Genomic DNA, 17,415 nt, shown 5'->3' on the forward strand with positions numbered 1-17,415 from the left:
GCGTTCGGTGAGGACACGAAGGGCAAAGATAGTCAATCGTTGACCTCTTTGGTGTAAAGCATGACTGCTCTGGGCACTGGTGTTCAAGCAGATGGTGGCGAACCTGATCAATTATCTGAGCAAAGGCCTTCCTGGTACTGAGAGCAGCGCCAACCCTTGGTAGTTATTGCAGTCTTGGCGATCACCCTTCCCTTTCCAGAGAGAGACAACAAGACCCCTCTTCCAGTCAGTTGGGATGATGCCTGTGTTCCAGGCAGAGCACAGAACTGCATGCAACGACATGAGTACAGCATTTCCACCAGCCTTGTGAAGTTCGGCATGGATGCCTCATAACCCAGGAGCTTTACCCCCATTTCAACAGGTTTACCACAGCCTGTTTCCACAAACAAAGGTAGATCATAGTTGATTGGAGGGTCAGCAAATGGAATTTGAACACCCCTGACATCCAAGTCAATAGCTGGTGGATCAGCCTGGTACAGCCGCTCAAAGTATCCCGCCCAGCGGTCCTTCACTTCCGACTCCTCTGTCAAGAGCTCCAACTGCAGTACACCGAGGGACGGCTTGGAGGAACGCAATGCGTGAATTCCCCTGTAAGCAGGACGAGAATCACTTGACCAAAGGTGCTGCTCTACCTCCTCACAGATTCCTCACACAGAGGCCTCCTTGAGCATCCTTTACACACTACAGTTTTACGCCTCAACTCCCTGAACAACTCGGTTCTGCCATTAAGCCTGGCACTGTGACTAGTCAATGGTATCCAGTGTCCCTTGAGAGACAAAATTCTTCTTGGCCCTACTGTGAGTTCCAAGACATCCACCGGCAATATCAAACGTGGTGGTCTTGAAGGCACTCCACAACTCTTCAGGATTCCTCAAAGCACCCAGACACCCCTCCAAATCCCTACTCAGCCTGTTCACAAACTCTCATCCTTGAGCTTGCCAACATCCAGCCCAGGCTGGAATGGTACCATTCTCCCAGACTTAAGCTGCAACTTCAGAGTTGCTACAACAAGCCTGTGTTGGTATTGGGGAACTGAGCACTCTGGTAGATCCTGCAGTTCTGGATCATCCTCCAGCGACCATCAACGAGCATATGGTCAATCTCCTTTGCCATACCACCAGCGTTGGAATACAAAGTCCAGCGTTGAGCCTGTGGGCTCAATGCATTTTTGAAATATCATGCTTTTTTATCGTTTTTGGCCAATATCTCAATGGTGAAGAATCACTTTAAAAATTAAATAATTATCCTATCCGGATCCAGATTCGGATCTTCACCAAAATCGAATCAATTTGTCCTCATCACACACCCAACCTGTCTAAGTTTCATCTGAATCCGTCCACAACTTTTTGAGATATCGTACTACGTATCGGTTGAGCCCGATCTTTAAGTGGTGAAGAATCGCTTAAAAAATTATCGGATCTTCACCACAACTGAATCTTTTTTTTTTTTTTCTTTTTCTTTTTTTTTTTTTTTGTATACCTTGGTCGAGGCTCGTATGAGAGCTAACACACATTTCTTCCTTATCACACACCCAGCCAGGCCACCAAATTTCATCCGAATCTGTCCACAACTTTTTGAGATATCGTGCTATATATCGTTTTTGGCCATATCTCTCAATGGTGAAGAATCGCTTAATTCTAGTAGCAGGATCTTGATGCAGATTTTCACCAAAATTGAATCGGTTCGTCCTTCTCACACACCCAACCAGCCCACCGAATTTCATCCGGATCCATCCTGAATTTTTTGAGATATCCTACACTCAAACAGACAAACAAACAAGAAAGATGTCATGCATAGCTCGATACTTGCGCAATCCATCAACAAAAAAATTGACCTTAAAAAATAATTGGTTGAATTCAGAAACCTGATATGCAAATTTTTGCCTGGTGTTTGCTTAATGGTTAGAGTGGTGGAATTGGGATCTTAGGATCCTGAGTTCAAATCCCACTTTGCTATTGAATTAATACCAGGTGGGGTTGACTCTGCCTGGCATCCTTCCGAGGTCGGCAAAATGAGTGCCAGCTTGTTGGTATCCTGTGTCGGAGTGGCGACCCATCCAGTATTGTACCCAATAGCCAAGGAGACTGCTTCGGCAGCACCGACGCTCTGCATAGAGTATGGTCCTAATTCATACTTTTTTTTTTTCATACTCTTGCTTTTCAGTGGGTTTGGAAGATATAATTGTTGAAGATCCCAGCAAAGATGGGTCGATGCGCAAGGTCAAGAGCGATAGCTTTGTTGCAAACGGTGTGGCTGGGGGTGCCATGCCTCATACCATAATCGTGAAGAGTGCTTCCAATGGGCTGCCTGCTGAAGGCTCAAATGCTGTTTCTCATGATCGGCTTCCTGAGCAGCAAGTGTTGGGACAGGCTTCTGGCTTTGTCATTGCCCTGCACAGGAAGATGGTGAGAGAAAATGAGGGTTTTATTGGACTGTGATTCGCTCACTGGTTGACACATATAATGTGAATCCAGGCTTTCTCAAACACCCAAATGAGGAAAAGCAATTATCTTCCTTTCTTACATATGAATGACCAATTTTGTTGATAAACCTTTGAATCCTAAGATAGACGTGATGGTGCAGTTTAGTTCCTCTCTCGATCTGCTGTCCCTCCCCTAGATCAGGATGGAAGTTTACTTTCTATCATCACAAAAGAACCGGCCCAGCTTGTTTGGCATGCCGTTGGTCATCCCATGTGACTCACACACACTGCAGAGAGATCTTTACGATAACGTATGGGCGCAGGTGGAACGGCTCGTCAGTCCGCTTCCACCACAGGAAGCCAGCAACCATGCCCTTGATTGGTAAGCCAGGAAATTAGCAAATTTGATGTTATTCCAGTTTTCCATAGAATACTGAGAGTTTGTGTTTTTTTTGTGATGCAACGTGATCTGTTGTCCACGCAGTGATGACAGCATGGGTTATCAATACCCGTTCACGTTGTCGGCTGTTCAAAGGGATGGAGTTAACTGTGCCTGGTGTCCATGGTATAGGTATGTTCACAAAGGTGTCAATGGTATCAGGGCCCAAAAAAAAAAAATACTTTTTTTATTATACATATACATCTTTTTACATCCTGTATTTTAGGCACACAAGTTGAATTGGCTAATTTTTCCATTCCTCTTTCCTTCCTTTATTGATAAGTTGATTTGAAGTATAAGAAAGAAGCTTGATCAACTCTTGTAGTTAACAAAACTGGCAGTCAGTCAGAACAATAGAGGTGTTAATTCCTCCCTGAAACTGTCAACGCATTGCTGCCTTCAGTACTTTCAGGGCCATGAATGTTAATGAGCTGTTTTGTGCATCTTATTTTAACTACTTTGTGGGACGACCTTTCAGATGAATTGGGAATGTAATTAGTTTTTCATGTTTGTTATCATTTGTGGTACAGTGTTTAAAACAAGTTACAGAATCATTATAAGTACTGTCTTTAAGCATAGATAAGTCAAGGCCCAGACGGGCTTCGAAGGGTTGGGTTGGATTGGGTTGGGTGGGGGGGGGGGGGGACCTATCGACTTATACATTGAAAAATGCAGTGCTTGGGTAAATTTATCAAAATTTTTCCATATTTTTTTTAAACTTTTTTCAGTACAACTTTCAACACTATTCCAAGCTGTTGCACCTAAACTTATCATATGGCATCTCTCCATCAATTGTGTTGTTCCCACTGTGCCTACGCCCCAGGTTTTGCCGTGGATGTAAAATTGAGTGCGAACATGTTCCATTTTCGTGCAATGGGGCATTCCTGGCAGTCGATTGGGATCCAACAGCACTTCACTTGCGTTACCAAACTGCTCAAGAGAGGGTATGGTGTTTAAAGCACAGGTTTTTTTTTCGTGTTTTTTTTTTAGTTTAAACATACAGTAGTCTTGGATATCTTGTATCCAGCTCTGCACACCTCTACCAGCATGTTTTAGCATTGATGGAGTGTCGTGGTTCTGTGTGTGCACAGGTGTGTATGGAACACCTCAGTGTGGAGGTTTCTCAGCGGTCGCAAAGTGAACCCATCAATTTGCACAGCTGCCTGCGTGCCTTCACCACTGAGGAGCACCTTGGGGAGGATGAGCTGTACTATTGCTCAAAGTGTAGAACACACCGGCTTGCCAGCAAGAAACTTGACATTTGGAGACTACCTCCTATCCTGGTAACAACATTGACAAGGGTTCTTCTGATTGAGTTGTGCATATGCTTTGCAATGAACTGGCTGCATAGTCAAGCCAGCTCAAGTTTTCAGCAGGATAGACAGTGATAAGAGCAGGGGCCATAACCTAAAAGTATTAAAGATGAGAGTTAGGACAGTAATAATTCACGGGTGTTTCAATCAGAGTTGTTCATGCATGGAATGGTCTCCCTGGAAACTTGGTGGCAACAGAAAGACTAGATAGATTTGAATTGTAAGTCGAGCGAAGTCGATGGCGCACCATCGTAAATCCCCACGTTTCCCACCGAAAGCAAATTTGAAAGATGGGAAAAAGTTCCACCATGTCAGGTCAGGTATGGCAGCATACGCCGGAGCAGCGACGCGCTGCGTCTACTTTCCGCCGGTACTCCAGGGGCCTCCGTCTGGCCATCCCCCAGGCAGATGCCAGGCCCATCCCCATCTCCTTGAGATGCTTATCAACCTGCTGCAACCACGAGGCACCTGGTCAGCCCATTGGCTTTCTCCACTCACGAGGCTCCCTTGCTGAGAGAATCTGGTGAGCAGGATCCACCAGGAATGACCCAATATCAAATTGAGTTAATTCCCCCACCCCCCCCCATTTTGACCGCTGTTGCAACCCCCCCCCCAACCCCCTGAGATTTGAACCAGGGGTCAAAGCCAAAAAAAGTTGCACATTTCATGTATCTCTCAATTTTGATTACATATACAGTTTCATTTTAAAATGTGCCCCTTAATTGCATTTTCCGGTATTTGACCTTTTGTCCCCGCCCCTTGCAAGGGGGGTGAGGTTAAAGGGGTCAAACAAATGACACTGCTCTTGTGTGCCATGTGGTGATCATAATGGCCAAGTTTGTTGAATTGCTGCTCAACTGTTTAGGAGGAGACAGTGTGATGGACAGACAGACACACACACAGATGAAGCCGATTAATTATAACACCCCCCCCCAAGCTTTTTTTTCAAAAAGCGTTGGGATATTTTGAGAGGTACCTTGAAGCATTGGAGTTTGAGTTGAGGGGGAAAGGATAGTGACAGAACTTGTAGATGGTAGCTTGCTTATTGATGGATATTAATATACATGTGTAGTGGTTGTGATGTCTTTGAAAGGGTCTCACAGAAGTCACAATCACTACACGTGTATTATCCAAGGGTGAGTGTGTTGTTGGTCTTTGTGCATTCCTCACCCTACAAACACCTTTGGCCTAATTTATTTATAGTCGTGGTTATTTCTTTTTTTTAAACATTTATTTTGGTAGTAATTTAAAAACTTGTAGTTAAGGCCCAGTCACACCTTGACGTTTTAGCCAGCAATGGCAACGTATTAAAATGTATGTAAAACGCTGGCTTACGTTGAACTTTTGATGTTTTTTTTTTTAAGATTCGGATGTATTCATAACGACTTGGTCTGATGCACAACGTATTAGTAACGGACTTTGAACGTTTCGTTGTGTTTTAGATAACTTATACCAACGAATGCTGAACCTGTTGTCGGCCTTCACAACCTATGCCCAACGATAGTCTAACTTAGGCATAGCGCGTTGCACGCATCGCCGACGATGACGTGGCGTAGGTTATGAAAAGGCTGCCGCACAACGATTCAAATCATAACCGCCAGAGAAATGGAAGTGTCAACATCGCAGTCACACCTTGGCGATCTTGCCAGCGTATGCCGACCTCTGAAAAATGCGTCTAAAACGGTGGCGCACGTCGAATACGGTATGGGTAAGTTTGGTATGCGTGAATAAAACGCTAAAGTACGCTATCATACATCATAGTAAGTGGAGTATGTCTTGTAATTTTAAACATGTTGAAAATTTTACGACGTACTTGCCGTATGACACACGCTCCGCATGCGATGGGAATAAGTTGTACGCACGCTATGAGATCGTTGACACACATCGACACACGTTACTTGAAAGGTACTCATAAGTCGAAACACATCAAGGTAATGGTTCGCGTCAGAGTTCCAGACTCCCGGTTTTATTTTATTTTTTTTGGTATGATGGTGTTCAGTGTACAGTGTGGTTATGATTTAAATCGTTGAGCGGCAGCCTATTGTATTATATTATAACCACACTAGAAATCGAAGTGTCAAAATCACCATCATACCGAAGGAAGGAAGGAAGAAAAAAAAATAAAATAAAAAAACCAGGGAGTCTGGAACACTGACGCTAACCATTACCTTGATGTGTTTCGACTTATGAGTACCTTACAAGTAACGTGTGTCGATGTGTTTCACCGATCGCGTAATGTGAGTACAACACATTACTCATAGGTTAGAAATAAGTTTCGGGTAAGCTAAACATTACCTCGACGTGTTTCGACTTATGGGTAACTCACAAGTAACGTGTGTCGACGTGTGTCAACGATCGCGTGACGTGCCTACAACTTATGGCCAGCGTTATGCGGAACGTGTGAGTCATACGCTGGCACACGTCTTAAAATTTCAAGCATGGAAAAATTGAGGACAACCGAAAAGTACAATGTTTAAAGCCAGCGTACAACGACGTATGGCAATGTTTTTCAGCGTGCTCTCAATGTTATCAAAACTTACCCATAACGTATTCAACGTGTACCAGCGTTTTAGACAAATTTTCCAAAAATCGGCATAAGCTGGCTAAAACGTCAAGGTGTGACTGGGCCTTTAGCAAAACAAGCAGTTCTATATATAATGCATTTTAAAAATTATTTTGTTTGCATTATGGCACCTCCCATCTCCTCCCCCCCCCTCCCCCCACATTGAGATTGGGCTTTTGGCCTGAGACAGATTTGTTTTATCTGGTGTTGATGTAGCGTAGGCATGATGGGCCGAATGGCCATTTCCTGCACCAAAGGTACTTGCTATTCCTTGTTTATTTGAAAATGAACTCAGGCCAAATTGGGGTCAGCATGAAATTGCTGCCCTCATCACCATGACGGAATAGAAATGGGTGCTTTTAGTTGAGACGAGGCATGCCTATTCGTCACTTCGCTGATGGGTTTAATCAAAAGAGAGCAAGTTGCACTTAACACACATTGTGTGTCTATCTGATATGAGCGTCTCAATGATGTAAAACAAAGTGAAATGCACGAACACATGAAAAAAGTGATCTTTTAGAATGCATAGTTTGTTGATCTTGTTGCTGTTGCCATGACTGTGGTTGTTGTTTGTGGACTATTATATACTTTTCTATTGCTTCAAGAGGTATTAGTATAATTTTGTGTGCTTCTTCAGTGTTATCACACTTTATACTGAAAGGTTTCTGTTGTCTTACTGTTGGAACCATACTACATTAAAGCTCCAGCTCCTGCTTCTTCTTCTTCCATTATGGAAAGATGGGCTTTTAAAACCAGCACTTTTAGGATTAAAAAACACTAATGGGTCATTCCGTGTCAAATCAACAAATTTTCAGAAAAGTTCCAGGTCGACCATCTCAGATTTTCATGATTTTTTTTTTGTGTGGGTTGGACAAACATTGAACAGAAAAAATGTCAAATATTAGTTCTGTATTCCAAGGAGTTTTTGAGATATGACCCCTAGAGCGTGTCAAGGTTGGTTGAAGAAAAACGACCCCCTAATTATTCTTCAATTTCAGCAACCCATTTTTTGGCATCTGTTTGAGATATAGCAATGAAAGTTTTTTTCCTCATGCAACTTTTATGGTATTTTAAAGAAAAAATAAAGCTGGATATATTGCAGAAAAAATTAGGCCTGCAGCCACCCTCAAAAATGGTAAAAATCAAAATAGCACGACTGAAACGGGCAACTTTAACCCATGTTAAAGTACCTTTCATTTATTGTGTCACCCATGTAATTTTTTTGTGTGAAAAATATACTAAAATGTCTACCAAAATATGAATTACCAGGTGTATACTGCATTTATCTTTTATTTGGGGTCCTTTCAAAAAGGAAAAAATATGAAATTTCATGATTTTCAGGTCAAAAATATCACATGTGGCCTACCTTCAAAATATACGTGCTTGGTATCAAATGAAAGCTCCTTTCATGTACTATAACTGCACCAAATCTCATTAGTTTTATAGCAATCCTTCATGTCCTACCAACCCCATCAATAAAGCTAAACAACACCAAAAATCAAAATCAAATCATGATTTTGAAAATCATGAAAAAAAAAAAACAATCATGAAAATCTGGGATGGTCGACCTGGAGGCATTTGTTGATTTGACACGGAATGACCCTAATATGTATTCCAAGCAAATTCATTATGAGCTTTCAAACCAAGTCAATCAATTATCATCTTTCCAATGGTACTTTTTTTTCTACTGTTTTTTGTAATGGGGATGAACACACACACACACACACACATTCACACATTCGCACACACGCACACACACACACACAATAGAGGACACTCCTTTTAGTAATAGACTAGACGACCCTTGAACCCATTGTGACAGCGGTTGATGGAAAAAAAAATCATTTCAAGAAAAAAAAAAGATAGCTCCAGCAAACTATACCATTGAGGTTGTTTGCATTGATCAGATAATCCCGAAGAGTGCTTGTCTGAATCGGGAATTGATTTTTAATAATTTTCTTTCGTTGCCCGATTTGAATGAAACTTGATATTGCGCGTCAATTTGAAAAAAAAAACTGAGAAAAGAAAGTCGAATAAATTATTGTGCGTAATCTTCAAAACACAATTTTATTTGTTAATGAACATGGAAGTATTAGATCAAAATGGCGATGTTTATTTTATGCTTAAAAATAAATAGTTCTTTGTTGATACTAAATGTTTGAGATTTTAAAATAAATCATTTCAAGAAAAAATAAAGATAGCTCCAGCAAACTATACCATTGAGGTTGTTTGCATTGATCAGATAATCCCGAAGAGTGCTTGTCTGAATCGGGAATTGATTTTTTAATAATTTTTTTTCGTTGCCCGATTTGAATGAAACTTGATATTGCACGTCAATTTGAAAAAAAAAAACCGGAGAAAAGAAAGTCGAATAAATTATTGTGCGTAATCTTCAAAACATAATTTTATTTATTAATGAACACGGAAGTATTAGATCAAAATGGCGATGTTTATTTTATGCTTAAAAATAAATCGTTCTTCGTCTTTTCTAAATGTTTGAGATTTTAAAAGAAATCATTTCAAAAAAAAATAAAGATAGCTCTTGCGAACTATACCTCTGAGGTTGTTTGCATTGATCAAAGGACCGAATCAGGAATTGATTTTTTTAATAATTTTTTTCGTTGCCCGATTTGAACGAAAATTGATACTGCACACCGCAGGAGAATGGTGAGTAAGGTGACCTGAAATTTTTTACGCTATCATGTACCGTTTTGGCTGTATTTCGGGAACATACATACATACATACATACATACAAGATGAGAGTTTTAGTAATGTATAGATTAGACAATTAACTTTTAAATTTGGGTTTATTGTGGTCTGCATACAAGGTTATTTATTCAATTTGTTCCCTTTCGTTTGACTGTGCAGATCATCCATCTGAAACGGTTTCAGTTTGTGAATGGGCGGTGGATCAAGTCCCACAAGATCGTGAAATTCCCACAGCAGTGTTTTGAACCAACTGCCTTCCTCACCAACAAGGAGTCGGGCGTATCGGTCTTGCCCTCGTTCTCGTGCTCCGTGCAGGATCCCGACGCAAGCACTGAGCCTGTTACGTCTTCGGCTTCCTCGGATTCAGGATTCACCAGCAACTTTCGCGGTGAGCCTCAATAGTATCAGAAATGGCCACTTTCAGCTGTGTGCAATGGTGAGCACTTTATTATCCCCACGCTTTTTGAAAAAAAGCATGGGGGGATATCATAATCTGCTCTATCTGTGTCCGTCTGTCACTGTATCTCCTAAACGGTTGTGCATAATTCACCAAACCACATGGCACGAAGGTGCAAGAACAGTATCATTTTTGGCCCCGCTCCTTGGGACGTACATGGTCAAAAGGTCAAATGCCAAATAGTGCAATTATGGGTACATTGTAAACTTTTTTTTAATGAAACTTTATATATTTAATCAGCATTGGAGTTTATGCCCGAAGGGGTGGGACTTTGGGTTTCTAGGGTCAAAACGGGGGGGGGGAGGGAATTTACTCCAAATTTAATCTTGGGCCATTCCTGGTGGAACTTTTTGCCATCTTTCAACTTTGCCTTGCGTGGGGATTTGTGATGGTGTTCCATCGACTTCACTCTTATTGTAACTGTGGAGATTGCTGTTTTATTCCATCTTTTTTGGCATGAAAATGCTCATCATTTTAATTTTTTTAATTTTTTAATCAATCATTGATGTTTTTTTTGTTTGTTTGGTTTTTTTTTTTGGTTTGTCAATTTACTTTTCTACCATTCACACACACACACACACACACACCTTTGTATTTCTGCAAAATTTCTACATTGTGTGGCTGATAATGATAAATTGAAAATGCATATTTGGAAAATGTTTCCTTTTCTTTCTTTGTTTTTACTTGTACGCTCTGCAGAACAGTTCTGTATTAATTTTGCCCCCAACATTGTTCAAGTGCAGCTGTGTAATCCACACCACCAATAGTGTCTTTGGAATTTAGATAATTTGACAAGCCTTGCCTCCTAAATTTTCTTTAAAGTCTTGCCTCTTTGTCGAAAAATACCGTGCTCATTCATTATTGATTTGATGTTTTGTTGCCCATTTCTTCTCTCATTGGTTTCCCACAGTCCTCTCTACCTCTGGCTTCATGGGTGGTGCCAGCAGCAGTAGTGGTAACGTCTCTCCGTGTCACAGCCGAGGACCAAGCCCCGTGAGCAGTCCGCGAACCCCAACGCGTGCTCACCGCCGCTTCAAGCAACTTGGTGGGAGCGTTAAGCGTCCTTGTCACATGCGCCGAGAAGTAAAACTGGCCAGCAGGTCGGATGAGAGATTAGACGTTCAAGCTGGGCAGAATGGCGGTGCTGTGGTTTCGAGTTCCAGCACGGCGGCTCGGCAGCAGAACGACTCGAATGTGATGGAAACGAGGGATAGCCGGGAGAACCTGGACCGTTTCAGCAACTGTTTTAGCAGGAAGGAAGATCCGTCTGCACTTGAGCACCAGGTGTGTATTAGGTAAAGGTAAATGGTTTTATTCAACTGAACATAAACATTCAAGCATGGAGAAAAGAGAAACAAAGACTAAACCATCACCATTATACATGTGACATAAACAATTAAGAGAGAGAGAGAGAGAGAATGCACAAGACAGGCCTGTCACCTACACTTTCTGAGGAATAATAAGTACATGATGAGAGATGCTAACAATTTGCATTATATAATATCATGACCATATAAGGCAGGATAGACACTATAGGAGGGGGAATACAGCAAAAAGCAAGGGGAAGATTGAAGAATATGTGCAATAGCACATCAATATGTGGAAACAGAGATAAGGTAAATATGAGAAAGGGGGGAAACCTCGGTAAATGAGATTAAGGAAGGGAAAAGGGAACTCAGTCCGTACTCAGTAACCAGGCTATATAAGGTTCAAAGAAATAGAGTGAAAATGTGTAACCTGAGACCAAAAAGCAGGGACAGGTGTTGTCATGCAAAATTGATATGAGACATAAGAAGAGGACAGGAACTATGTTGTATATCAAAATCAGCAGTGTGAGAATAAAAAGCTATTGATGGAATTACTTTCGACTTTGAAATCTTTGAAAAGGATGTCATTCAAAAAAAAAGTGGGGTGCAATGTTCATTATTCATTAAGAATCTTCACAAAGTATGGTATGGCCCCACGGTGAGACTGAGTCTTTGGGCCTGTCACTCTCTCACCGCAGGCAGGTCAGTGGTCTTTCTGTCTTCTACCGTCTCCTCTCCAGTCTCGCCCCCCCCTGCTCTTTCTGCGATATATCCTCCCTATATTTCCGCAAGGCGCTCAAGGTCCGCCAACAACCCCCTTCTGGTAAAACTACCAAAATCACGAATCACTGCTCACCTTCACTCTTTCATTCCTCTTTTTCCCCGCCTTTGGAATAAACTCCCACACTCTTTTCAATTCCATTCTTCCCTCGAGGCCTTCAAAACAGCCGTTCACCACCACCTCTTATCGTCCCGCATCCAAATCCTCGATCGTTTCTACCCCCGTTAATCCACCTCCTTTAAATCCCCTGCTTTCCTTCCTGAAAGTCCCTGCAGTGTCCATCGTGTTTACCCCGTGTTCTCCACCCTATCCCTCTCCCTTCCACAGATCTCCGAATGTCTCTGTTCCCCACTGTTTTGTCATTCCCTCTTCCGCCCCTCTTGTCTGCTTCCCCCCTTGCTGTGTGTTGTGTGTTAGCTCTCATACGAGCCTCGACAAGGTATACAAAAAAAGGCACTGTTTTTGTACCTTTTGGGTTTTGCACGCAATTTGGGAAAGTTGAGATTAATTTCTGAGAGAGTATTGTGTCCTATCCTGCCAAAGGTCTGGAAGCCAATGTCTAAACTCATTAGATGTCAGCAATTGGCGTGTGAATCTCAGACAAATTTCAAACCTGCGTTGTTTCAAGGTCGGGATATCACACAACTGAAAGACCTAGTCATAATCGCTGTATGATTGTCCTAGAATCATTTGGAGAGCGTTTTCTGGACCTGTTCCAATTCGTTGCTTTGGCGGATTGTAAAGCCAGCATTCCAAACTGGAACAGCATATGCCAAAAGTGATCCGACGTCGCCTTTATAAATGGTAAGCAAATCTTCCACGGCTAAGTTAAACTTTTTGAGCATCTTCAACATCAACAACTTTCCATTTGCCCTGGTGACAATATTGCAAATGTGTAGGTTCCACTTCAAATCAGATGAGGCAATAATACCCAATATTTTTCACATGATCAACCTCCTGCAGCACAGTAGTTTGGAGAGTCAATTGAGGCCACGGTGGATGTTCTTTCATGACACAAACTTCCATGAGGGCACACTTATCAGTATTCAACTTCATGTTGTTTTATCTTGTCACACGCACCGAGAAGCAAAACTGGTCAGCAGGTCGGATTGAGTTTCAATTATCCATCGAGTAAAAACATTCAAAGCAGACTGTAATGTCATATTAGGTTGCTTTTTTCCCCTTGAATTCTCAATAAGTGTCAAGTCGTCAACATACTTAAGGGCTAGGATATTATCATCGTCATCGTGCTGAGTCATTGCATCATTAATTTGAGCCAGAAAACAGAGGGGCCTAATTTGGTACCCTATGGTACCTCTCCACTGAGGGTTCGATTTACAGATAAAGTCTCCTTGTATCTTCCACATTGAGCTCTTTTATCTAAGAAACTACATATTCAAGGAATGAAGGCAGGCTTGACACCCATTTAAATCAACTTTGTTACAAGCACACTGTGATTTATTAGATCAAAAGCTTTGGAAAAATCTGTTACAACCACCGAGCTATGACATAGTTGTTTATCAGCATGCTCGTATCAATTATTCATCAAGCGTGAAGTGGAATAATCTGCCCGGTTACCAAACTGATTGGTGTCAATATTGTCTTTCATGTCGGTGAGTATCCATTCAGTTGCAAAGGTTTCAGCTAATTTTACAAAGTGATCAGTCAAGGATATTGGTCTGAGTTTGTTCCAAACTGGTCTGGAAGTCTTAGGGATTGGAACAACTGTTGCTTTTTTCCACTGTACTGGAACAGTTCCCTCTTTAAATGAAGAATTTAAGACATCCGTTAATGGGGCACTGAATTCACGAATCGAACGGGCTGGGATTCCGTCAGGACCAGAAGATATATTGCGATTGGTGTGCTGTAGGACTTTGTAGACTTGATGTTCCTTTATTTCTGGACTTGGGTGTGGGGCTCGTAAGTATGCCTGGAGTGTTGATCAATGTAAAAGCGTAACATCCTTCACAATTGCTACAAAGTGGTTGTGTATTGACATGGTTGTACAAATGAAGGGTTGTATTTGTAACTTCCTTTGCCATCGTTATTTTTACTGTTTGAGGTGTGAATGTGGTGTCTTTTTGGTTCGTGGGCGCCAGCAGTGACCACTATTTTCGTTGTGTCTGTGTGTCTGTCTGTCTGTCTGTCTGTCTGTGTGTTTGTGACTCTCTCCAGAGCATAGCTCCATGACGTTTGATGCGATCTTGATGAAACTTGGACACAAGCTAGATATCATGATTTAGTTGTCTTTTTGTATGAGGAGCGTCCCACGCCCCTTGTGGGCGGAGCCACGCCCACTTGAACTTTTTTAATTTATTTATTTTTCTCGTTTTTTTTCTCGCAATTTCATTTCCTAGAAGCTGTGCGTAATGTCCATAAGTACAACATATAAAAAATCTGATTTGATTTGGTCAATTTTGACGGAAGAGATAGGTTTTTACGGTAGGGCTTCCTCAAAAGCTTCCACTAACTCAATTGTACCTATCGTGGCATTGTAATGCCTGCGAACCATCGTCGCCTCCTGGCTTGTATTATTTATTATTTTTTGTATTATTATTATTTTTTTTAAACAGTGGCATGCTCTTTCAGCAGGCTTGTGAAAACACAGAAGGCAGAGACGTGGATTGTAAGAACTGTACCTCGCTTGATATCTGCCGAGAAAACACAACTCCCAGTTGGACCGGAGAGGACGATGATTGTAAACGTCTCAGACCCATATACGACCTTTGTGCCATCTCGGTAAGAAAAAAAAAAACATTAAAAAAAACCAGAGTAAAGCATTCTACGTTGTCCATTTTATTTATTTCTATTTTACCTGCATCTGAGTACTGACACTTAAAAATAAATAATTAAAACGCATCATTTTTAACGCTCCATTGAGTGATCAAGCATTATCCTGTTTGGTTAAAGAATCTTTGCTTTGCTGCGGATGCACCACAGTGTCATGCCGGCATCATGGGTGGTGGCCATTACGTAACGTATGCGCGCAACCCCAATGCGAAGTGGTACTGCTACAACGACAGCAGCTGCAAGGTTGGAACGGAGTTTCTGTAATGTGAGAATGAATGCTGCGGATTGTAGTTCGTGACACTGTGAGATGGAACTATACAAAGAAAAATGGTGTTTGCTTGCCTGTTGGTTGCTGGAAAGGGGTTTTTTTGTGATCTCCATTGTCAACTAGCATCTGTCAAACCTCCTTTCACCACAGGAGGTGCGCCCAGAGGAAATAGACGTCGACTCTGCCTATCTGCTATTCTACGAGCGACGTGGCCTCGACCCGTCTCAATTCCTCCCGCCGTGTAAAGACCGCCGACCTGTGGACACCAGCAGTATGGATGAAGACTTTGAGTCTGATTATAAGAAGTACTGTGTGATCCAGTGAATAAATGAGCACTGCCTGGATGCTGATCATTGAGGCTCATTGGTTATGCAAACAAAGTGATGAACTTTGATCTTTCCTGGCCCCAGCATTTGGTTCCTGGCACTTTTTTAATTGCCCTATTTTTATTTAATTTCTTGGGGGTTGGGGAGGAGGAGAGTGGCTGTAGCAGCAAGAATAATCAGCACTTGTAGCAAAAGCTCAAATAAGTCGGTCTCATTTTGTTGACCCCCCTTGTAAATTCTCGGCAAATTTTTCATTAACCAGCAGCATCGGTTATTTATTTTTGCTCCCGTGAATAGGAGCCATCCATTCTTCGCTTAGTTTTCCTAATGGATCGTGGTAAAGCGGTTGGCCTGTGGAATTTCAAAAAAAGCAAGCTTTCCTTGCTGAATTGGCCGTTAAGCTCGTCTTGAGCAAGCATTTCTTAAAATCCAATTTACTGCAGGGGGTCTCATGCTCTCTTAAGTTCGGACGTCTGGCGAGCCCAATGCTATCACCATGGTTTTGAGCCTTTTTGTTAAACGCTATAACAAGTTGATAAATCCAACGTACGTGGCACAGCCATTTTATTCCTACCTGTCTCCTCTTGAACCATAGTACAGAGACTGGTCCCTGATTCCCAAGTGTGTTGAGAATGGCACACCGTTGTTGGTCCTCCTGTGCTCGATCCTCCGCGATACATTTTGGCAGACAAAATATTTTGATGGCTTGTCCAATTGGTACTTCCCTCGAAATTGAATCACAGAACTGTAGCCAAGCAGATTTTTTTTGTTGTTGTTGTTGTTGTTGTTTTAACAGAAGGAAACTTTTGACCCGCAGATACATTGTAAGACGTTCCCCATTTATTTCAGCAAAAACCTTGAAGTGAGGATTTGCTTCTCTTCACCTGTAAAGAAATGTCTTTTATCCCCACCGAGCTGTCTGGAAATGCAACGCACGTATTTTGGGGCTGTTTTATTGCTTTCAAAACTTTAATTCCGAGGGCATCTTGTTCCAGTTTGGCCAGCCAGCCTTAATTACCACAAGTGGCCGAGCCTTCGATTCCGTAGAGCACAATTGTCGTCTCTGTGACTCTTGATAAAAGGAAAAAAAGATAAACTGATTTAACAGACGATCAGCACACTAAAGAAAGAAAAAAAAAGATTCTTCTTTATTATTATTTTTCCTAACAGTTCAACGTCACACTGTTATTTAAATGAATTTTGTAAATTGCACTTTTTCTTTTTCATAATTCTATCTTTATGTATATTGAAACTTTATGTATAGATTGAGGCATTAACTACAAAACTAATCAAACACAATGCCATATAGAATTTATTGTACTGTATTTAATTGTTTTCCTGATGTAAGCCTTTGAGAGTAAATAAGATTGTATTATATGTCTGGATGTCATTGTAAAGCTGGTTATTGCTGTAATTTGTAATGTAACCCATTCTGTTCATTTGAGTGTAATGGCGGGTTGAGGGGGAAGAAGAGTGGAGGAGACTTCTGTGCTCTTGAATACGAAACGATAAAATGCTCACGTGATGCCGGTGTCGTGTGCTTTGCTTGGAACGCATTGTGTTTCACAAAGTAAGTTGAAAATTTTGAACCTCCCCCGGACTAGTCTGTTTTTCGGGCTGTCGTTACCGCTCTCGTAATGATGAGCAGGTTGGCGAACTGTGCGGCAGCATTCAAAAGCGTTAAAGTGCAATTTCCAGAGTATTATGATTGGTTTTGTACAATTATGGTGGGCATCACCTCGTTCGGCCCTCGTTTCGAATCGTACGTCGATCGATGAGTCACGTACCCCCTCCCTGTAATCACGTACGTTGGGTGGAGCAACCGTGGCAAAGTGGAATTAAACGGAAATGCTCATTGAAACTCTTTTGTTCCTTTGTTTCCCCCATTGGCAAAACTTTGACCAGATATTGCACAGCACTTTCGTGCAGAACTTTAGATGTCCTTTTGGGGGCCCTCGAGGTGCTGAATGAGGAGTCGGAGCCGCTGGGATTATGGGTTTCCTGGGTCAAAACTAAGATCCAGGCTTTCAATGACATCT

General features: G+C 41.8%; 1 protein-coding gene across 7 annotated transcripts in view; it reads left to right on the forward strand.

Annotated features, from left to right (window-relative positions):
- USP32 (ubiquitin specific peptidase 32) overlaps positions 1 to 16,901 on the forward strand; it is a 165,500-nt gene extending 148,599 nt beyond the window's left edge. For 3 of the 7 annotated variants that reach the window (XM_085879641.1, XM_085879642.1, XM_085879647.1), the window contains exons 26-35: positions 2,164 to 2,405; positions 2,620 to 2,804; positions 2,907 to 2,993; positions 3,685 to 3,805; positions 3,953 to 4,144; positions 9,607 to 9,835; positions 10,815 to 11,188; positions 14,582 to 14,731; positions 14,903 to 15,025; positions 15,201 to 16,901. In XM_085879641.1, the coding sequence (XP_085735767.1) occupies positions 2,164 to 2,405; positions 2,620 to 2,804; positions 2,907 to 2,993; positions 3,685 to 3,805; positions 3,953 to 4,144; positions 9,607 to 9,835; positions 10,815 to 11,188; positions 14,582 to 14,731; positions 14,903 to 15,025; positions 15,201 to 15,374 (1,877 nt within the window). In that variant the 3' untranslated portion in view covers positions 15,375 to 16,901. The remainder of the gene's footprint in view (positions 1 to 2,163; positions 2,406 to 2,619; positions 2,805 to 2,906; positions 2,994 to 3,684; positions 3,806 to 3,952; positions 4,145 to 9,606; positions 9,836 to 10,814; positions 11,189 to 14,581; positions 14,732 to 14,902; positions 15,026 to 15,200) is intronic. The other 4 variants (XM_085879644.1, XM_085879645.1, XM_085879643.1 and 1 more) reach the window with 3 other exon arrangements.
- The last annotated feature ends 514 nt before the right edge of the window (positions 16,902 to 17,415 follow it).

The sequence above is a fragment of the Eptatretus burgeri genome, chromosome 4 (assembly GCF_056783735.1).
Source record: "Eptatretus burgeri isolate ZD-2024b chromosome 4, Ebu_testis_v1, whole genome shotgun sequence".
In the NCBI taxonomy this organism is placed as follows: domain Eukaryota; kingdom Metazoa; phylum Chordata; class Myxini; order Myxiniformes; family Myxinidae; genus Eptatretus; species Eptatretus burgeri.